The 21,113-nt window shown below is 33.3% G+C and overlaps 1 protein-coding gene across 2 annotated transcripts in view; it reads right to left on the bottom strand.

The window, feature by feature from the left end:
- Window positions 1-1,230: 1,230 nt before the first annotated feature.
- TENT4A (terminal nucleotidyltransferase 4A) overlaps window positions 1,231-21,113 on the bottom strand; it is a 35,736-nt gene continuing 15,853 nt past the window's right edge. Inside the window, exons 2-12 of one of the 2 annotated variants that reach the window (XM_070940790.1) lie at window positions 20,902-21,025; window positions 20,741-20,787; window positions 18,764-18,884; window positions 16,575-16,682; window positions 14,546-14,674; window positions 13,253-13,466; window positions 10,222-10,348; window positions 7,925-8,025; window positions 7,403-7,569; window positions 6,306-6,464; window positions 1,231-4,403 (exon numbers count right to left, since the gene is read on the bottom strand). In XM_070940790.1, coding sequence (XP_070796891.1) covers window positions 4,224-4,403; window positions 6,306-6,464; window positions 7,403-7,569; window positions 7,925-8,025; window positions 10,222-10,348; window positions 13,253-13,466; window positions 14,546-14,674; window positions 16,575-16,682; window positions 18,764-18,884; window positions 20,741-20,787; window positions 20,902-21,025 — 1,477 coding nt within the window. In that variant the 3' untranslated portion in view covers window positions 1,231-4,223. The remainder of the gene's footprint in view (window positions 4,404-6,305; window positions 6,465-7,402; window positions 7,570-7,924; window positions 8,026-10,221; window positions 10,349-13,252; window positions 13,467-14,545; window positions 14,675-16,574; window positions 16,683-18,763; window positions 18,885-20,740; window positions 20,788-20,901; window positions 21,026-21,113) is intronic. The other variant, XM_070940791.1, reaches the window with a different exon arrangement.

Genomic DNA, 21,113 nt, shown 5'->3' with positions numbered 1-21,113 from the left:
TTACAGTATATGTGTGAGAAACGGTTGTCACTTTTTTCAGTGGCTTTGTAACTTTGAAGTCACTAAACCAATGATTGCAAGTTGAGTATACCTGTACTTAAATTCTGAAAGTACTTTTTATACAATGGTGATGCTCAGAAAGCATGAAGGATAAAGAATATGGTTGCTATACTAAGTGAAAGTTGGCACAGGTTATCCTTACTCTTAATCTTATGCCTAGCTCTGGAATACTTTTGGACTTTCTTCTTTCTTTCCTACACTCTTTTTTTGTTATATTGTATGTGCTGAAGAGTTCTGGACCATCAAAGTCTCACCTATTATTTTCTTTGTTCTTAAAAAAAAATGAGCTATGGAATTTAATTTTTTTCCTTATGCATTAACATTAATATGTTATGTTTGTATTTAAATGTATTTATCAGAAATAAGGCAATTTAAAATTTTCTTTAAAATATAATAATATATGCTAAAGGTTGGTAATTGTACATTTCTTTAGGCAAGTATTTTGTTTTTTAATAAGAATAAACTTTATTGGGACAATTGGCCACATACGTAGTTCTCAATTACTGACTGAAAAAAAAAAAACCCTAACAACTTCATTGCAAAAAATGTGATTATTCACCAGATCATCACATGACTATGACTTGTAACTTTCTGTCCCCCCTCCTCCCCATTGATTTTCTTGTTGAAAAGTGGCTGCGAAGGTCACACATGGTGATCACCTAACTTCAGGATGCTGCAACCATTGTAAATGCATGCTGGTTGTCAAGTGTCCAAATTGTGTTCACGTGACTGTTGGCATCCTACAATAGCCACAATTTCATGGACAAGTGGTGTCTTTTTTCATCATGTGTCATGAAATAACTTTGAACAGTTATTGACTGAGTGATCAGTAAGTGAGAACTACCTGATTATTTTAATATCAGAAAATAAAAAAATATGATTTTCCCACAAAAAGCATGCAGCTAGTCATGTACATATGACTATTGTTTAAATACAACCAGCATGAAAATGAAGCATTTCTAAGAGCAGTTAAAATAGTATTAAGATTACTCTAGCATACTTTAACAAATTATACATCAATAATGAAGCCTGAGAAAAATGTAGTTCATGTCCCTTGAAAATCTAGCCAACTCTAGAGGAGTATTTGATTAACTAAAAACTGAAAGATTTATTCACTCACGCATACACGTTTTGCAACAGATATTTTGCAATTTTGCTTTAATATTTCCAAAATAATTTCAATACACTGTTGATATAGTTCATTAATTTTCGATGTGATAGTTGTAGCCCCAAAGTTACACTGTATAAAAATTGCTACCAAAATCTTAAAGAAAACCTTGTGGAGGTTTACTCTCAAGGAAATTGTCCTGAAGTAACATCAGGATTGGCCCACCTCAATCCAGATTCAAAGACAATCTCTCTCGGACCACTAAAAGGGCTAGCTATCTCTCATGATCTTTTTATAAATGTCTTAGTATGATTTGGTTAGACACTCTAATACATGAAATACTGGATCAAATGGAATTTTACTTTGATTATAAAACAGAATTGTGATAACAGAATGAAAATAAAAAGATCACAATGACAGATGAAGAATGCTACATTACACCATGGACATACCTGCCTTGAAAATTTATTAAAAATCAAAGAATACAAAATTTCACATAAAAATATGTATTTTTAGCTTCCCACATTGTTATTACACACAAAAATGAACATGATATTTTAGCAGTCATCCACAGAGGCATAGAACGTAACCAGTGTGATAGCCAGTGCAATTTATGGTTAATCATGACTGAATGGGACATGGTATCTGCTTAAGTCTATCCTGCTTTTAAATGGAACTATTTAGAACATCAATACTCAATAATGTAGATTCATAATCAATATTGCTAGCATGTAGAATGATTATAGGTTTATAATCAGCCCTTGAATGGTTTATTCAAGTTTAGATCCCTTCCTATACCAAATTCTACTACCAGCCTTTTATAAGGTTTGAAAAATAATCAAAACAAAAATACTGATTCCAATATCAAGCAGAGCTGAAGTTTTGGCAATTCACAATCTGTTTATTCTTCATTTGTTGTCCAATTACTGTTCATCTGAAGTATTAACAACCAGAGGTTGATAATATTATCAAACGTTGCTTTGGAGAAAGGAAGGAATTTTGGGGAGAGGCTTTTTTTAAAAAGGTGGGTAGCATACTTAAGGGGTTTCTGTATGGGGTTGGGGACATAAAAACCCGTGTATATCTAGAACATAGTTTTAAGGTTCAAGAGTTATTTCCAGAGGAAATAATATATAATCTGTGATAAGGGCAATTTGCAGGTAGAGATAAACAACCATAGTGTACATTTTCAGTAACTTTCACGTTCAAATTTCCCTTAAATTTGCAAACTTTATATATCTTTCCATACAGATGCTGGCTAGTATAATAAACCTTGTATTTTATGCCTGTCTTTCTGATTATCTTACAATCAATTTAAAAGATAACGCTAGATCAAGATGAATTGTAGTCAAAATATGTGCTACTCTGGTTTGGAATGTTGCAATCTTTTCTCTCATGATATTCAAAGGCCTTGCATTTGTTTTGAAAAAAATTCTCTAGCATGTGCTACATCAGCTTCTGACCATTCTGTGCCAAATATTCGCTGCTTAAGAAAATTCATTTCCATGTACAATTTAAGATGTCAAGACAGAATTTCTTCAAGCAGAATTACTAAACACAGTGCTTTCCAAATTTTAACAATTTGTATCTCAACAAAGGGGGGGGGAGGGAAGCATAAAAAAATGGAGTAAGTGATAGTAAGAAACATGGTACTTTTTAAATGCAGGGTAGGCTGTATACACAATTTGGGGCTTTAAAATAAAGCAAATATGTTGCCATGATGATATACACTTGCATAGTATATCTGTATGTATCTTTAAATCAGTTGCTTGCCATACAGATTATTTCAATACCACTGGGTGGGCTGTGTTCTTACAAAACAACAGACTAACACTTCAGAATGCATAGAGAAGCCAGAAGATACATTTTAGGTAGTTGCTCTCAACAGAACTAATGCAGGCTGCTAATCAGATTCCTGAATGGAATCACTACACATTCCTTTCTCCACATTCTTCAAGTTGGATGCTTTATTTAACAATGGCCCAAGCAATCAGAAGGTAAATAAAATTGATGAACTGGTATCTGTAATTTGCAGTTAAGGGTCAGGGAGATATATACACACACACACCACACGCACACACATTACATACCCACACACATATATCCCTGACTCTTTACTGAAATTATATATATATCTTGATTTGTAATAGTAATTTTTGTCCAGCTGTAGAAAATACGTTAAAGATTCAAATTTTTGTACATGATCCCCACTAAAATAAACATGAGATCTGTAAGAGCATTAGATGGCATTTTATCTCATAAAATTGAATTTAGCATTACATGCCAGACTAGTAAGGTAACTAGTCAAAATGCCTTTTAACTCAATCATTATTATAAATACTTAAGCCAGATCAACAGTTCTTCTACAAATCAGGAAGCTTCCAATATTATTAGCTTGATGTGTTAAAATTGATTGCTTAGCTAATCCACCAGAAGCATGAACCCAACTTAGAAAATGCAACTTGGGAAAGGATCTGTAAAAAACAGAAAGAAAATTTTTCTCTCTCACACACACACAAGTAGACATAAACAGATATGTGTGCATATGTGCACACCCTCAGTTTCATAAATATTTTCATGATTAAAACATTCCAAGTTATTGCACGTTATGTTTGATGTGAGTAAGGCAACAAAACCAGTTTTAGAAGGAATGGGAAGGTGGTAAACAATGCCACAAATAAAGTTTTGTAATGGAAAGTAACATTCAAGCAACCCATTATCCTTCCAAGAAAACAAAATAACCAATTATGAACAAATGCAGCTACAGCAAAGAGCCACAGCATTTATGGTCCTCCCAATAATCTTACCAGAGCTGTTTCAACACTGTAATAATCATGGATAGGCAGAAGACAAACTTCCACAGTTAATAAGGCTTCACGATAAGCACAATTATTTCTTTTAAGATGGACTCCACCACCACACACGAAACATGCAAACATTGGATGCAGATATTTGGCAACATCCACAGACAGATGTACTCAGTGCTGGTCTCAAATCCTCCCAGAGCAGTATCACACACACTGCATTAGTCTAAAGAGGACTCTGAAGTTGGCCATTATCTGCTAAGGCTAATAGGCAAACTGTCCCTGTACTTCTTTCTCCTCCAAATATTACGGTTGTGTTGGTGATGACCTCTGTTGCTAACTGGCTGCCTTACAGCTCCATTACTGGCAGAATTGTATCCACTGCCTTGATTATGAGCTCCTTTCACAGTAAACTTCACTCCATTGTGCTGCTGAAAACAAAGGAAATATTTAATATTACTACCAACTATTTAATATTATTGTCAATGTTTCATTAATGTTGTCTCTGCTGCATTAAGGACTTTAATGCAGTCCTTAAATAATGAATTTATACTTATGAAAAAGCAATACAGCATTCAGACATCTACAATCAAAATTTAAGGAAAATTGCATTTAGAAAAATTAAAATAGCAAATTAAATTACTTTGAAGAATTCCATGAGAAGAGCCAATCAAAGAAGATATTAAGTCTGCTCTTTCTGAATTTTGAAGGATCATTTCTCATCTACTACATTACAAAAGAGATTTTTAGGAGAGGAAATAGATGAGACTAATTTACAAAATGTTTCATTTTTCAACCATTTTGAGTTTTCTTAGCTTAATTGTATTTTTCTGGATATCTTAGAACCATGGCTTGGCAAATCTAACACTTTTGGAGAAATTTTCACTTGATCTAAAATCAGCTAGGAATCCTGGTGATTCCTCCCAAGATGGCTGTTAAACAATAAGAGGTTTTTTCTCTATTACCGACAATCTCCTGTTTTTGTTGCCAAAGCTGGTTCTCTGGCAGTGCTGCTTCCTGGATTTGAATGGAAGCATTCAATGACCCATGAGTTCTGGGTGGTCAGAGACCTATTTGGGGAGTCTTGAAGATTCCAGTTCCCTCTGGAAGCAATCAGAAGACACTGGGGGAATCCATCTTTCTGTCAGCAGTTTCATTTCCTGGGTTTTTAACATTCACTTTTTCAATTTATTGTTTTACTTTGTTTTTTTCTCTTAAAAATTGCCAAGTGGACCAATAGATGCCGATTTATTTCAACCCCTTTCTGTACTGTTTTTTTCTTTTCCTTTCTCTTTAATTTATGTTGCTCTGAATACACTTTTTGTTCTTTGCATATTTGCCTTCATTTGTAACCTTTGTTCTCTCTGTAAGGAAGCATAGCATATTTTTGTAGGGTGAAGCCCTTTCATTTGATTTACATTAATACTGGATTTTCACCACAAGGTTTTGGTACTTTTTAAATTTACAAAGTATTTGGAGTTTATCTCTTTTGAATTTTTCTTTTAACCTTGGATTGAAATATTCAGATGATATTAATTCTTGTTTCCTTCTGCTTCAGTGTTTTTTGTTCCCTGATCAAGTTATAGAGAGTAACAAGTATCAAGATGGCATTAAGTAACAAACATGATCCAGGATGAATTAGTTTTAACTTTTGGGACGATTTGGGATAGATAGGATGCTGCGGCAAACAGTGGATTACAATAACAGTCTGTTTAGAGAGATCTTTGAAACATTAATCTTGTCTTTATTATTATTATTGTTATTGCTTTTTGTTAACTATTTTGTCATTAATATATAGTATATAGGACAGGTCAATAATTTGAGAATAGATTTATTAGCTTAAAAATTAGGAGAGGGGCCATTTCACAGGGTTTGGGAACCAATATTGTAGTAATGTATATCGGTATTCAATTAGGGGGATAATGTGTTGATTTTTTTTCTTTTTGATATACTTCTTTAGTGTCTTGGTTATTTTGTTTTTCTTTTATTTTTTGTCTTTTTAAAATTTTTTGTGAGTTTTGTATTTTAAGTTTCTTTTGAATAAAATAAAATAGAATAAAAAAATAAAATCAGCTAGGAATCTTGAAATTTTCAGTAAAGTGGTAACTATCTAAAATGCTTGTTAATTACCCTAGCTAATAAGATCTTTGAGGTTTTCTATACTGATTTAAAATTATTTTTCTTGGAATTGCTCATTTCCATCTATTTCAATCATTCTACAAATTGCTATCTTTTTATCTAATTCAGTAGGTTTTTTTCTCTTCAGTAATGTTTAGGTTTATTATTTTCAAAATGCTTGCATGAGCAAAGTAAACAGAGAATGTTTCACATACCTGATTATTCGTGGCCATAATCAATGCTCTTGCAGGCACAGACTGATTTTTACCACTTGGCATAGTTAATGCCGGATGTATTCCAGCCGTAAGTGGATTTGGTGCTTGCAGGCTGAAGTGGTATATATTAGGAGTTGTGCAAGGTGGAGTATCAGAATCCTTAATGTTACATAAAAGGAGAAAATATGGGATTTTGTTTTATTTTATATATAAAGAACCTGTGATGACACATTTAAAGCAGGATGATTTTGCACTGAACTACAAAAATAATCTCTCTAAAGGAGGATCAGTGAAAACGTATTTAGGAAAAATAACTGTTTCTGACCTTCCATTATTAGACTGGAAAACTAAGTTAAATAGGTGCAGTTCCTAACACTAGCCAGTTGCTGTTCTCCTGATTAGGCAAAACTGCATAATATAAACTTTCACACTAAGACTGAGCTAACAAGACAATTTATATAGTGTGTGCTACTTGCTACACTTCAGTCAGCAGTCATGATATCATTTGTGGAGAAGCCACAATTTATCTAGGCTTCTTTGTTTTCTGTGGTATTTGCCTTTAAGGATCCACTATGTAATTGTTTCCACACATGTAAATGTTTTTAAAAACTAAAAAATATTTTAGAGTAAAATTGTAAACATGAGCTTAAAATCATAAGCAGCAGACTAAAATAGAAATAATGAAAAAAAAATTTTTAAATTAACATTATACTATACTTTCATTTTGAGAAATTCTTCAAAAATTTTACATTAAATAAGACAATGGTTTCAAATCAATTTTCTGATGATTTGCTTATGGTAATGCATTGACTATATTTCTAGATAGATTATATATTACTTAACACAAATTTAGAGGAAGCTTGGCAGGAACAGTGTCTTCAAACTTATATACATACATACATACATACATACATACACACATACATACATACACACACATACACACACACACACACACATTTCAATAATACAAATATTAAAGTGCGCTTTGTAATAATTGTATTTGTGATCTTATAAAATAGCTTGTAATCTTATTCAGATATTAACTTTCACATGTATGTAGACAGCGGCTTAAATAGGAAAAAGATAAAACTTACGACATCACTTCCAGAAAGAGATGACACTGAAGAGGCAGATGAACCTGATGATAATTGTTGCATATCAGTAAATGACAAAGTCAAAGGTTGGTTGTAAAGCAATTCGGCCTCTCTATTCTGGGTTGCACACTCTGAAGATATTGATTCTTTCTCTTTCAGCTGAACATCTGGTGGCACATATATGTTTATATGTCAATACATTTCCTTTTCACTTAAAACAAGTATAGCTGTGTTTTGAGTATTGTTAGTTTTACTGAACAAAACATTACTGATTAAGTCAGATATTATATCAAAGATGTTTAAGCCTAACATGCAAATGAACTACAGTGTGCATTTTATTAATTTCAACAAATTAAAATCAGGAATCAAATACCCTGCCAGGCATGGATTCACATGTTTATATCAACAAATCATAACAAAGCACTGGGGGAAATGTTGAGGTAGGCTGAGATAGCACTGAAATATGGGATAATAAAATAAAAATTGGAAAAGTACGATAAAAATAAACTCTGTTTTACTTACCAAGATCAGATGAAAAGTTAGCTTTGTTTCCCCATTTTTTCTTAATCCATGCTCTGTAGTCAATCACTTCTTCTGTCACTTTAATAATTCTACCTAAAGTACTAGAAGAGATGTTGATCAGGATAAGAAATCAAGACACAACAGTGAAACATTTTTTTAAAAAAAAATCTGAACTTCACTATAGATAACTATAGATACCATAAGAACAAAAAACTTTTTAAAGAGATTTGCACACATTCAATGTCAATTTCAGTTTTTTCAACTGATATTAGCTCTTCTTTCCAGGGTGCTGTATTACAAGATGATAAGTATTATGCAGCCTCAGCCAGAATTGAATACATTTTTTTATTATTATTTTTTTTATTATTTTTTAATTAGATTTATATGCCGCCCTTCTCCGGAGACTCAGGGCGGCTTACAATGCGTTAAGCAATAGCCTTCATATTTTTGTATATTTTATACAAAGTCAGCTTATTGCCCCCACAAACTGGGTCCTCAATTTACCTACCTAGGATGGAAGGCTGAGTCAACTTTGAGCCTGGGGAGATTCGAACATGCAATAATTGCAGACAGCTGAATGTTAGTAACAGGCTTTTAGTCTGTTGAGCTATCCAGGCTCACATACATATCCTGTATGTGCTGATGAGTGAATTCCTTGCTGACTTTTGTTAGCTAGCAAGACAGCTTTGCAAGAGGAATTGGTACTTAATGCTGGATTCCAGTCAGGTAACCTTTTCAGAACAAAGGAGTGATCAATGCCATTATCCACATGACTCCACACAGCAGCTTCTCACAAGCAGACCATGGAGACCATCATTTTTATAGTTGGTTTATGAGCAGAATGGCTGTGAGTTGGGATTTACATCAAATTCAAACTTGCAAAACAGCCTTTATGGACACATTTTTTGGCTGAGCCTTATATCTTAATCACATGTAATTTTGGGATTATTTTATTATTTGCATATTGGAGGTAAACCTCTTGGATTGCCAAGGTACTAGGTTAGTTCCCCTTTCCATAAAAGGTGTACATTTGATTTCCAAGGTCCAAAAATATAAGATTTGTTGTACTAACTATGCAAGCAAAAGGGTGCTTAGTGAATGGATTTTGTGAAGTTAGTAATTATTAATGGGCCAGATGGATTTGGAAATATAGTTTTGAACTGTTTAGAAGATAATTGCTCATGGAAAAATGGAGATTGTTTTGGAGCGGGGTTTTTTAGCCAGGGGATAAAGAAAATGGAGCAGAAAATCCTTAGTGCAATTTAGCTAAAATTTGGGACAGAATGGATCAGAAGCTTGATAAAACTGATACAGTGAATTTGTAAAAGAACAAAAGCAGTAGATGTTTATGAAACTAATTTGAAGGGGGACAAATGTAAATTCAAATGGGATCTGATGGATGCCTACAGGAGAGGAATAGATATTAAATCAGGAAATTGATTTGGATAATTTTTTCTCTCTGCATATACAGAAGAGCTCAAGTATGACTTGCAAGGACTTTTTTAGAAGTGACAAGCAAAAGGATTAATTTTATTTATGGATACAAGAGAAATTTTGTTCAAGCTCTAAAGGATTTTTGCTTTGAAACACAAATGAGCAGCAAACCACCTCTACAATTTTTTTTTTTTTTAAGGGGATGAAAGAATATTTTTTTAAATAAGTGAAGATTTATAAGATTGGCTTGTTTGACCAGGTTTAAAAGAAGAAAATAGTTAATATCTGTTCGCTCTTATTGGAATTTTGCTGATTGATTTATTAATATAGCATTATTATTTTGTTTTCTTTACATAAGAGATGAATTATGGGGACAAGAGAGATTATGTTTTATTTACAGTTATGTTTTATTTACAGACAGTGACAGCTATTAAAATTGTTTTACTTCCTAAACTGAAGGAGGAAGTTACTTCTTTTTTCTCTCTCTTTTGCTTTTTTCTTTTACAAACCTCTCCCTTTATTTATTTTAAATTTTTTTGCCATTTGTATTAACTTTTATTCTTTACACACATAATTCTTAATTATTTGAAAAAATGAATATATTCTCCTTTGCAACATTCAAAGTTCCTCCTCTGACCATACTTACAAATTCTGGAAGCGGAATGTAAAGTTTAAGTTCCCATGCATTTCCAGTTTAATTTTATATTTTGAAGTATATTCCTCAAAAACCTCTGGACTTCTGCTGGCCTGCCCACTTTTTAAACTGCAGCACCTGGCATGCTTCTCAAAGCCCACATGCAGCCCTGGCTTTTAGAAGGCTAATTACCTTAACCTATACAATGAACACATTCTCAAATAGTTACCTTTCTGAATCTCTATTAGGATATGATTTTGCAAGTGGTGATACTGCATGGCTTAGAACAATGTAGGCATAGTCAAAAACTTGCTTTACTTGCATGGCACCATAACAACTTCTTCCAACATCATTGCCTGTAATAGTCAAATTTTTTAAAATCACACTCATTATCCAGTTGACTCCAAGTTACTTTCACCTTGTAATGCTTACAATGCTTTTGGAATAGGCAAGATATCTCAAGGAGAGATGTGTACTCTATAGACTTGCATATGTACAAATTTGTGCCCGATCTTCCCAGTTAACCTGGTTTGACAAACAGAACTGATACTTCTTTAAAATAACAGTATGCTGCATCCTAGTTTTCTATCTACCATTCTTAAAATTTAATGAACTCTAACCATATAACTTTTATTCTGCACTGGATTTGGAAAGAAGTATATTTATAGGGTACCATCTGTTTTTATTGATATGTATTAATGTCATGCAGATATAAATCTGGCTACTTATTCAGTGTTTACCAACTAGAAAGTGTTCCCATACCAAGAAAGCTACCTTCAAGACTTTAACCCACAGTCTCCTATTATAACAACAGCTATTTCTTTGTTATTAGATTATTTATATTTTACTCATTCTTTGGGCCATGGGTAGAAAAGTAGTTGCTATAATAACAAAAATGTGATTGTATAGCTTATCTGGTAAATTTGTGAATTACACAATAAACAATCCAAACCTAAACTACTTAAACAACATCACTCAGGCAGAAAATAGCAGGCATGTTCAAGTTCTACTAGCCTGCCTTATTTGATACACTTGCTGGACCCCCATGCTTCACTACGAAACTATGTGCTCAGGCTTGATAAATTGACACTTGCAGCCTGAAACAATGTAGAATGTGTAACTCCGTAGCATCAGAGTGTGTTAATATAATGCAACTGGCAGTTGGAACAGAGGGGGAGGGGAAGTAGAATGTCTCAGCCTACAGCGATATTCATCTGGCTAGCATCCTGTCAGTGTGTGAGAGAGTTGAGGGGTGTTTGGAAACTCAAACAGTATTTGCTGTATGAGCAAGGAGGAGACAGGAAGGAGGCTGGGTGTGGCTTAAGCTCAACTGTTTTGTAGTAAAGCTATTTGCTGCTATGAAAGTAAAACTGAAAGTGAAACTCTTCTCCTCTGCTTGTGTTTTGCATTTGGAACAGATTTCTTTTCAGGTAGGGAGGGATAGTACAACTCCTTAGCCTCAGAGCATGTTAATAATAATATAGGAAATACTAATGTTCTAATGGTCATTTTGAAAAATTTCAAGTTTATAGGCTTTACGGTTCTGGAGATTTTGTGATTAATGCCTGAGTGGTTTTCGGATAGATAGGTAGATAGATAGATAGATAGATAGATAGATAGATAGAGAGAGAGAGAGAGAGAGAGAGAGAGAGAGAGAGAGAGAGAGAGAGATAAAGATAGATAGATAGATAGATAGATAGATAGATAGATAGATAGAAAGAAAGAGAGAGAGAGAGATTAAAAAACAGATGGCTCTCAGAGGGCAGTTTAGGATTAGATAATCTGGTATCTCCAAGTCTTACTGTTTTCAACTTCCACAATACTCTGTTATAGCAAGACTAATTGGGTGGTACAAGTTGTCTAAAATATGTGGAGGGGAAAAAAACAGGTTGCATAACCTTGTTAACTAAATTAGTATTCCTAATTCACCTCAGTATTGAGAATCCACCCTGAGCCCTAAACATAATAATTATAAAAATTTTCTAAAATTATGTAATTATCCTAGGCAAATCTAAAACTATTGTTCTACATAGATCTATTCAAACTTTAACAGGATTAATGTTTTTGTTTTCTGTGTACAATTCTAAAGAAATATTTCAATACTCCTTCGTATCAATGTAATGTGAGCTACAAGGTTGCATATTATGCTCTTTTTCTTATTGGAGTGAATAATTTAGCTCAGAGTAGAAATACCAAATCTTAACTCCATTCTTACATTAACCCCCTTATTCTTGAGATATGTTTTCTAGCTTTCAGCATTTGGGACATCCAATACAGTGGGTTGAATATAGGAAGTCTTTGACTGCCCATTGATTGCCCAATGAGCCTGCCCATTATGGTCATAAATTGTAAAGTAGATAATTATGTGGCCAATCTCATTTTATGATCTTTTTTGGATGTGGCAGTCGTTAAATAAGCCCATTGTTCATTATGGGACTTTTTTGCCCCAAACTAGAAGTAAACACTGGTTTTTGGCAAAAATGTCATAAATGGCAATCATGTGAACATGGGATGTTGCAAATAGCTGTAAATGCAAGTCAGCTGCCGAGAGCTTGAGATGTGTGACTGTAGGGGGGAGAGGCCAGTCATCAAAACTGTGGAACCAGGCCGCAAGTACCATTTGCTGGTCAGTTGTAACTTTCAACGGTTGCTAAGCAACTGGTGGTAAGTTGAGGACTACCTTTATACCACTGGTTGACAAACCAAAAGGAAATACAATTATTATCTTCAACATACTGTTTCCCACTCCAGACTAAATATATGGAAAACATGAGATTTATAATCCCAGAAAAGTGTTTGTCATGTTTTGGTATTATGGATATTGACTAGTACAACACAAAACATGCAAATACACCACTGCTATTTAACTATGAAGTTCGGTTCCAATGACCAAGTTGTTAAACTAAATGGCTGCTAAGTGATTACATGACTAAAAGTTCCTGTGAAGATCACTGGCTGCTGCAATATCATTCAGATAAAAGGTTTATCCTATAGCTATGCCAGCATTACTCTCACTCTAATTTGCCTTGTTATCAGACGTACAATATTTAGTTGTATATGCACACTGGAAAAACTGAGACCAGTAAATATTCCACAGCTTTGTTCTTGTGAATGATAATATCTTCAGCCTCTCTTTCCCCACAAAAACTATGCTATATATGTAATAAACAAATATTGCATACCAAGTTCTAAGAGTATTCTTTTAAACATTTCTCTCAAAGTTTCTGGGTTAAAATTGAGAGTGACGTATATCATCTTACCAGGCAGTAGAGGATCTTCAATGCATAACATGGATGGTCGATATCCATTAGTCATGGTTTTCATGATTTCTTCTTTGGCAATATAGGCACCTCCATTTTTTATTCTAATACCAGTTTTTAAGTAATTAAAATTCCTTCCATAGAGTTCAAAAAATTCTATTAGAAGCATTCCTAGATTTTCATCAAATCTTCTAGCATCAATTCTTGGATGCAACTATTAAAAATAAAAATCACAGGATTTTATTTTCTTTCACAGCGATTGGTATTTATATATTATCAGCTAAAGTAATTCTTCCTTTTTTAAAAATATATTTTTTGTTTTTACATTGCAAAATGATAGTATTTGCCAGTGTTCAGAAAGTACAAATTGTCTTTATATGACTTTCTTACAAAATTTATGTTTCACTGCATAAATATGATTCTGTCACATCTTATTCCCACATTTTAAAGGATAAGGATCTTCTAAACCTGGATGAAGATGGGATAGATAGCATGCTATGTCTGGTATTCTCAAAGATCTGAAACCTCTAGTCCATTACAGATTTCTCACAATTTATATAAATACTAGAATTGATAAAAACCAAAATGAGTATTACCATTATAACATCAAAATATGTACAGTATTTACCCAACAAGAAAATAATTATCTAAAAATTATGGCTATAACCCCTGTCTTATATTCATGATAACAGAAAATACAACTGAAAAAGAATTAGTATGAAATACAAATGGCTCCAGAGGTAGTACTCTCACCAATAAATTCTAGACCAATAGGGCTCAACCCTGATGCCCACTTAAAAGAATTTTATTCCATCCATTAAGAACCGTTACATAAAATATATTTATTTTGTATATTTTGATGGGTTTTCATATATGTAATATTTTATGTGCTTTCATTAAACTACCTCACCATGACACAGCTGCTAAGTGTTTATGACAGCAATTTTTAAGCCAACCAGAGTCATCTTGTATGGGAGATGGGCAGCATAAAAATGTAATAAATAAATCTAAAACTCTCAGTCAAACCAAATATAGTTTTGGGGCCCTAAACTTTGTCTATTTGTGCTACAAATGAAAGGCAGAATTATTTCCAAACTTCTTAAAATACAGTGGATTCCCTAAAGAACATACTATCTATAATTATTTGATCCAACATCAAATAATTATAGCTAGCCCAATTTAATGACTTAGGTTCATTTACCTGTATAAAATATATAATTTATATAACAATAATATAAAAAACATTTAAGTGAAAATTTAGGCAATTTATGACACTTATGAAAAAGGACATACCTGTAAGAAGCTAATTGCCATTAAAATTAAGCTGTAGGAGCTAATTCCACCAGTAAAAACCTCATTCAAATCTCTCTGAAGAAGGAATTGCTTTAATACTAAAATCAAGTAAGGCAGCAATGAGTATTTCTGCAAATGAAAAAAACAGTCAGTTCTAAAAAGAAATATTTTTGCTTATGAATGAATACAAAGCCTCTCACAACAAAATATCCCATATACAACAATAACAGGTAGGAAAATGAAATAGCAAATGTTTATTATCTACATGTTTATTCCTTATAAAAATAGGCAACAGTTTCACTCATTAAAATTTAATAAATAGGAAAACAACAATGCAATTGCTTCGAACGTGACACATAGCTTATATGGTACATTAAAAAATGAATAAGCACAAGATAAAAATCAAGGGAACCTTGTGAATATAATGTATGGGCATGTTCTTAATCTTACTAGATTACTAAATACTAATTACCTAATGGTAAACAAACACTCATGCATGTACAATCTGTGTAGACACAGAAAATGTAATTGTTTATTCTATCATGAGGAGCTTGCTTTCAAACGTATGAACTAAGATCACTTCTTAAAACCCAAGCAGAAAAAAAAAATCTAACACAAACTACAGTTAAATAGGTGTGACTTGCAAAGTAATTTATGACCAAATAACTATTTTTGTAAGAACTAAGCAAATAATTTATTGTTCATTAATACACAAATATATAATAATAATTCAATTTCTTTGCATACAGAGTTCTTAGGTTTACAGGTAGCAGTTTACCAACTGCTTCGTTTAGAGACTGTTCAAAGTTATGACAGCAATAAAAAAAAAACCTCTGAAACCAATCCTTGCATTTACAACTGTCGCAGTATCCCACAGTCACGTAGTTGCCATTTGTGTGCTTTGCAACAGATTCACATTTACAAGCATTGCGATATCCCAGAGTCACAGGATCACCATTCACCTGCTTCACAACTGGTTTGCGACAAGCAGAAGCAATAAAGAAGGCAGAACTTGCTTAACAACTATGGTGCTTTATTTAATGACTGAAGGGGAAGTAAATCTGTAAATCTTTCAGTCACATGATTTTCCGCTTAGCCACTCTACAGCTTAGCAACAGAGTTGCCAGTTCCAGTTATGATCACTAGGTAAGGATTATTTGTATTAGTTTCAAATGGCAGGAGCAAAAAGAGTTACAACATCTAATAAATATATTGACAACACAGGATCTTGCATGTAGACCTAGATTTAATGTTACAGCAAAATATCCTGTTAAGTGTAAAACACATCCTTCCATTTATATCACTAGTCTCTAATCTATCACTAGGCTTGCTCACTAAGAGACCAAGTCTGAGCAAAGTCACAAGAATTTATCTGGATTCTAGAAGATTATAAATAAGTAGAAACACTTTTGTATGAAGCTCAGTTTTTGCACAATTTGCAGTCCTAGAAAATATATGAATTTGCTTTGCTTTCCAATCTGGTTTGTTTCAGAGCATGATCATCCAAAAGATCAACAAGAAGCACAAGCTCTTGTAGACACAATTTCAGAGATTTCATACAAACAATCCAAAGAGAACTTTACCATAAATTTTGTTATTTTTGTCATTATGTTTATACCTTACCAAAGATGTATAGACCTTGGAAAAAATCTACTTTTTAGAGGACTGATCATGTGTATTATTTTGGCAGCCTGGAATATGATGCAATAGGCCTGACAGAAAGCAAAGGAATCTACAAAACCTACACAATATTTATTAGTACATTTCGTATCTGATCTAAACATTTTTCTTTTAAATATATAGCTAAAAATTCTTGAAAGATTATGAGCCGATGTGAGGAAGTATTTCAGAGTTTTTGAATATATTTTCTAAGAGGATCATGAAGTATATAATCTATCAATATCTGCTGTTTGATATTCCAGACGGCATTTAACATAAGCCCACAATCCACTTTGCTTTTTTCAAATTTCAGTTCTAAAAGCAGTAGATATATAAAGATATATTTGTTTTTTTGTTCTGCTTACTTTACCTTCATGTAGTCTTTGATAAGTCGAGCTGCCTTCACACCAGTTTCTACATTAAAACTAATATCAACTTTCACCTCTGTAGCCTGGTCTGTAAGTTTAATTATTGGTACCTGCAAAAGTTGTCAAATCAACCATTCATATGACATTTGCAGAGAGTAATCAATATTTCAAATCATTTAAAATATCCAGTTCATCTAGACAGCACATTTAATATTTGTTAGCACACAGCTAATATAAACATACATCTATTTCAACCTTTTAAGTCACTACTTAAGTATAAGATGGGCATTTAGGGAACAATTGTTATTTTTATGTTTTATAATAAATGCTATAAAACTCTTTTTTATAAAATTTCATTTATTATTGTTGCTTTTTATTATTAAGGTTATGTATTATAAATTTTGTACCATGAATGTATTGTTATTTTGAATCTTGTGTTTGAGCTACCATGAGTCTGAAAGATGTTGATGGTATACAAATTCGATAAATACTCAATGTGTTAGTATTCCTTCATTCTCTCATATTAGTGTTGTAGATGCCAAGAGATCTTCTTGCCACTTAAATGTCTATTGTGATACTAATATGGCAGGTCCCATTAAACTGTACAACCTCCATTACTTAACAACATTCTATACATATTACAAGATCTGTTACTGCCAATGGCAACTATTCATTTAACCCTTCTTGCCATTTCTTCAATGTGGAAGAGCCATTGGCACTTTAAAAGATTAATGTTAGATTGTTAACTCTCTGCTAAATTGATTACCAACTCATCTTGAATACTATGTTCTGAATTAGAAAGTTGGGATATAGTTGGGTGAGTTGCAAAATGTATTTTGATTCTAATACTGGGACAGAAAGAGGAGACAAATACACTGAGGATTTATCACATTCCCATACTGAAATTCCCATTTTTCTTTAATATCTTATTGGTCTTAGTCTCCAGTGTACTAACAGGAATAGAGAACTACCTGCTTACAACAGCAGATCTAAAAAGGTTTCTTAAAATAAAACCAGAGATTTGGTATCTTAGGCATGGAATGTTCAAGGATCTATTCACATCAATGGCAAACATTTCCAAGTGCATTTAAGTTTAGGTTGTTAAACTCTATCTCATTTACAGCAATGTGCTAGTCTAAAAACAGCATGTGTATCTGTTTACTTAGAATTCAGATTGCATACTGAGGCTCTGAACATTACTGATAATATTGGAAATTTAAAGCAAAAGGGAAATGTCAGTTTACTTGGGAAGAAAATGACATAGCAATAAAGGAAGAATTGAAGCCATATAAATATTTTAAAAGAGAAGGTGACACAAACTAGATATTTTAATAAAGTTTCTACCTATGCAAAACAAGTTATGACTCACAAGCTAAAGACAGCTTAGTTTAACATGCCAAGAGAAATTTTCAAATGTCAGCACCAGCAAGGCTGGTCACATCATCTGTCAGTGACTTTAATTCAGGTTTAAAAGGACAAAAACCTAAGAACAATAGTATGTGAAATGTATTTCAAACTGAAAATTTATCACAACACATACATGATTGTTCAGTAAGTATTAAGAATCTCATAATGCAAGGTTTATTGATTTAAATAAAATTATTAGACTGATTTAAGTAATCAATATATTAACAAAAATAGAACTTTCTAGTCATTCTTTGTCATGCAAGATGTTGAAATGGTTTGAAAACAAACAATATGAGTTAGTTTAGAGCTAATGCCAACAAATGAGGAAGGCAGGAAAACTGACAGGAATTGGGAAGAACATTTTCACAAACAATATACCTGTTACTAACTTGCAGTTGGGGAAACTCACAAAAACATAATATAAATAAGCAAACAATGAACCCAAAGTACAGGTAGTTCTCGACATACAATCATAATGGAGCTTGCTTGCCTATTACTATCATAAGTCGTGGCAGTTATTAAGCAAGGCGCACTCATGATTGTCTGACTTAATGGCTACAATTCCTATTCTCCCTGTTTCAGTTGTTGATCAAACATGCAGGTTATTAAGCAGAACCTGGGATGCCTCAGGAGATGGGGCAGCCTTGGGACTCCTGGCACAATCCCATACTACAGCACTGAATGGTCATAAATTGAGAGCTATCTATAAAATATAAACACATCTGACAATGTAACTTTCCCTCAATAAGGAAATGTTCAGGGTAACTTGTTTTAAATTACTTACTGTAGCTTTGTCAAGTACTTTAATCGAATGCGGCTCGGCCACATTGTGTTTCCTTAGGGCTTGTTCTAGCTGCTGGAGAGGTGGGCTGTCCCATTTTCCAAAAACCACTAAATCAATATCACTGTAGATATAAAAACATAGCTGAAGTTTATTAGAAACTTAGGTATTCTATAACACTAATTTGAAGAATAGGCAAATAACACAATTTGAAAGAGAGTTTGAAACATACACACAAAATAAATATATCGCTGAATTGTCAAAACATCCATATCTTTTGTAAAGCTTCCAAGCGGCTTCAAAACTGTTTTAACTGTATCTGCAGGCTGATCAATAATTCAAATGCTTTAATAATTGGAAGACAGATCTTTGTTCACTCTCATGCATGTTGAAAAGTACCTCTACTTGTTTGTACAGTCCATTTACACTACCTTGTCAATTTAATATTATTTAATTTAATGATAATATGTTATTCATTCCAAATCAAAATTTTAATAGTGTAATATACAGCAGCCTTTCTCTAGTCCCAAGTTATATTGGACTACAATTTCATCATTTCCCAGTTAATTGGGTTGTCAGAAATCCTACTCCAATACATTTGGAAGGCACAAAGTTGGGGAAGGATAATAAAGAAGTTTAAATGCCACAGAGCCTCAGCCTAAAAAAACTTCCATGACCGCTAATACTGATATTTCTGGGTTTTTAAAACTTGGTTTAGAAGTTCTTTCATATCCGAGTTGATTATTCATAGTTTTTTTGTACCTGAAAGTTGTAGAAGGGAGAATATTAATGTTTTATATGTTCACACTATTGTACAAAAGATGATAAATTAGAAATGCTAGCATCCCTAGAGATACAGTATTCTAATGTTGTTGATATAACAATTTTTCAGGTTTGTAGCTAAACCTGAAGAATCAATACATAGTTAAAATTAAAACAGATGTCTTTTCAATTGTGTCAATTTTAAAGAGATACTAAAATACAATTTATGTACCTTACTGCACAGAAATCTAAGTTAATGAAAATGCAAGCATTGTGTTATTCCTTCTATCTCTGATTTTTTTTTTAACTGTGCTCAATATCCCTCTTTTTCCTGTATTGACTTCTTGATAAGTGGTAATGTATATTACCACTCCAGTGAGGCTGGAGTGCAGGGGTGAAATGCTCCTGGTTTGGACCGGATTGCCTGATCCAGTAGCGATGGAGGTGGGTGGTTCAGAGAACCGATAGCAAAAATCCCTGCCCCCCCCATTGCCCAGCTGAGCCGCACAATCATCAGAGGCTTTTTTTTTATTTTTAAAAGCATTTTTTCTACAACCTCTTCGGCCGAAGAGGTTGTAGAAAAAATGCTTTTAAAAGTAAAAACAAAACCTCTGCCGATCAGGCAAGTCAGCTAGGATTGTCAGAGACTTAAAAAAAGAGCCTTGATAGTACAGGGGTTTAGTGCACCCTGTTATTAACACAGCTGCCTGCAATTTCTGCTGGTTCGAATCTATCCAAGGCTCAAGGTTGACTCAGCCTTCCATCCTTTCTAAGGTAGGTGAAATGAGGACCCAGTTTGTGGGGGCAATAAGCTGACTTTGTATAAAATATACAAAAGAATGAAGGCTATTGCTTAACGCATTGTAAGCCGCCCTGAGTCTCCGGAGAAGGGCGGCATATAAATCAAATTAAAAAAAAAAAAAAAAGAAAAAGCCTCTGCCAATCAGGCAAGTCAGCTGGGATCGTCAGAGGCTTTAAAAGCAGCCGAAGAGATTTTAGAAAAATGGTTTTAAAAGTTTTTTTTAAAAAAGTTGGCCACGCCCACTCAGTCATATTACCCACCACCACCACCAAGCCACGCCCACAGAACCTGTAGTAACAAAATTTACATTTCACCACTGCTGGAGTGGTAATATACATTATGGTGCCATGTAACTTTTTTGTTACTATTACATAACATTAGAGCCAACAATACAAGTGAAACATTTCCGGACTCACCTTGTTGGCAGATAAAGTCCTGTACTAAAACTTCCAAATATCTGAACCTGGAAAAGAAAAACATCAATACTGAATTTAATTGCTAAAAATTTCTAAAATTAAAATATGTGTGTGGTCAAAGTTAAAATTGTCTACAGAGCATCAACTTGAGGTAAACTTACATCAGCTGTAGGCCAAAGATCTTTGATGACAGTTTCTATTCTTTTCACAACTTCTCGTCTCATAACCGCTTCTTCAGGACATGGGGACATAAAGTCATAAAAGTCAATTATTTCTTCATGGAGCCTATGGGAAGAATAAAAAATATCAATAGCAACAGAAAGAGAACCAAATGAACATGAACTAATCTATTGGTGACTATGGATGCAAATTT

The sequence above is a fragment of the Pituophis catenifer genome, unplaced genomic scaffold (genome assembly GCF_029215685.1).
Source record: "Pituophis catenifer annectens isolate HBS135680 unplaced genomic scaffold, rPitCat1.0.hap2 SCAF_3, whole genome shotgun sequence".
Classification (NCBI taxonomy): domain Eukaryota; kingdom Metazoa; phylum Chordata; class Lepidosauria; order Squamata; family Colubridae; genus Pituophis; species Pituophis catenifer.
The sequence above is the reverse complement of the archived record's forward strand: the minus strand, read 5'-3'. Positions and strand labels throughout refer to the sequence as shown.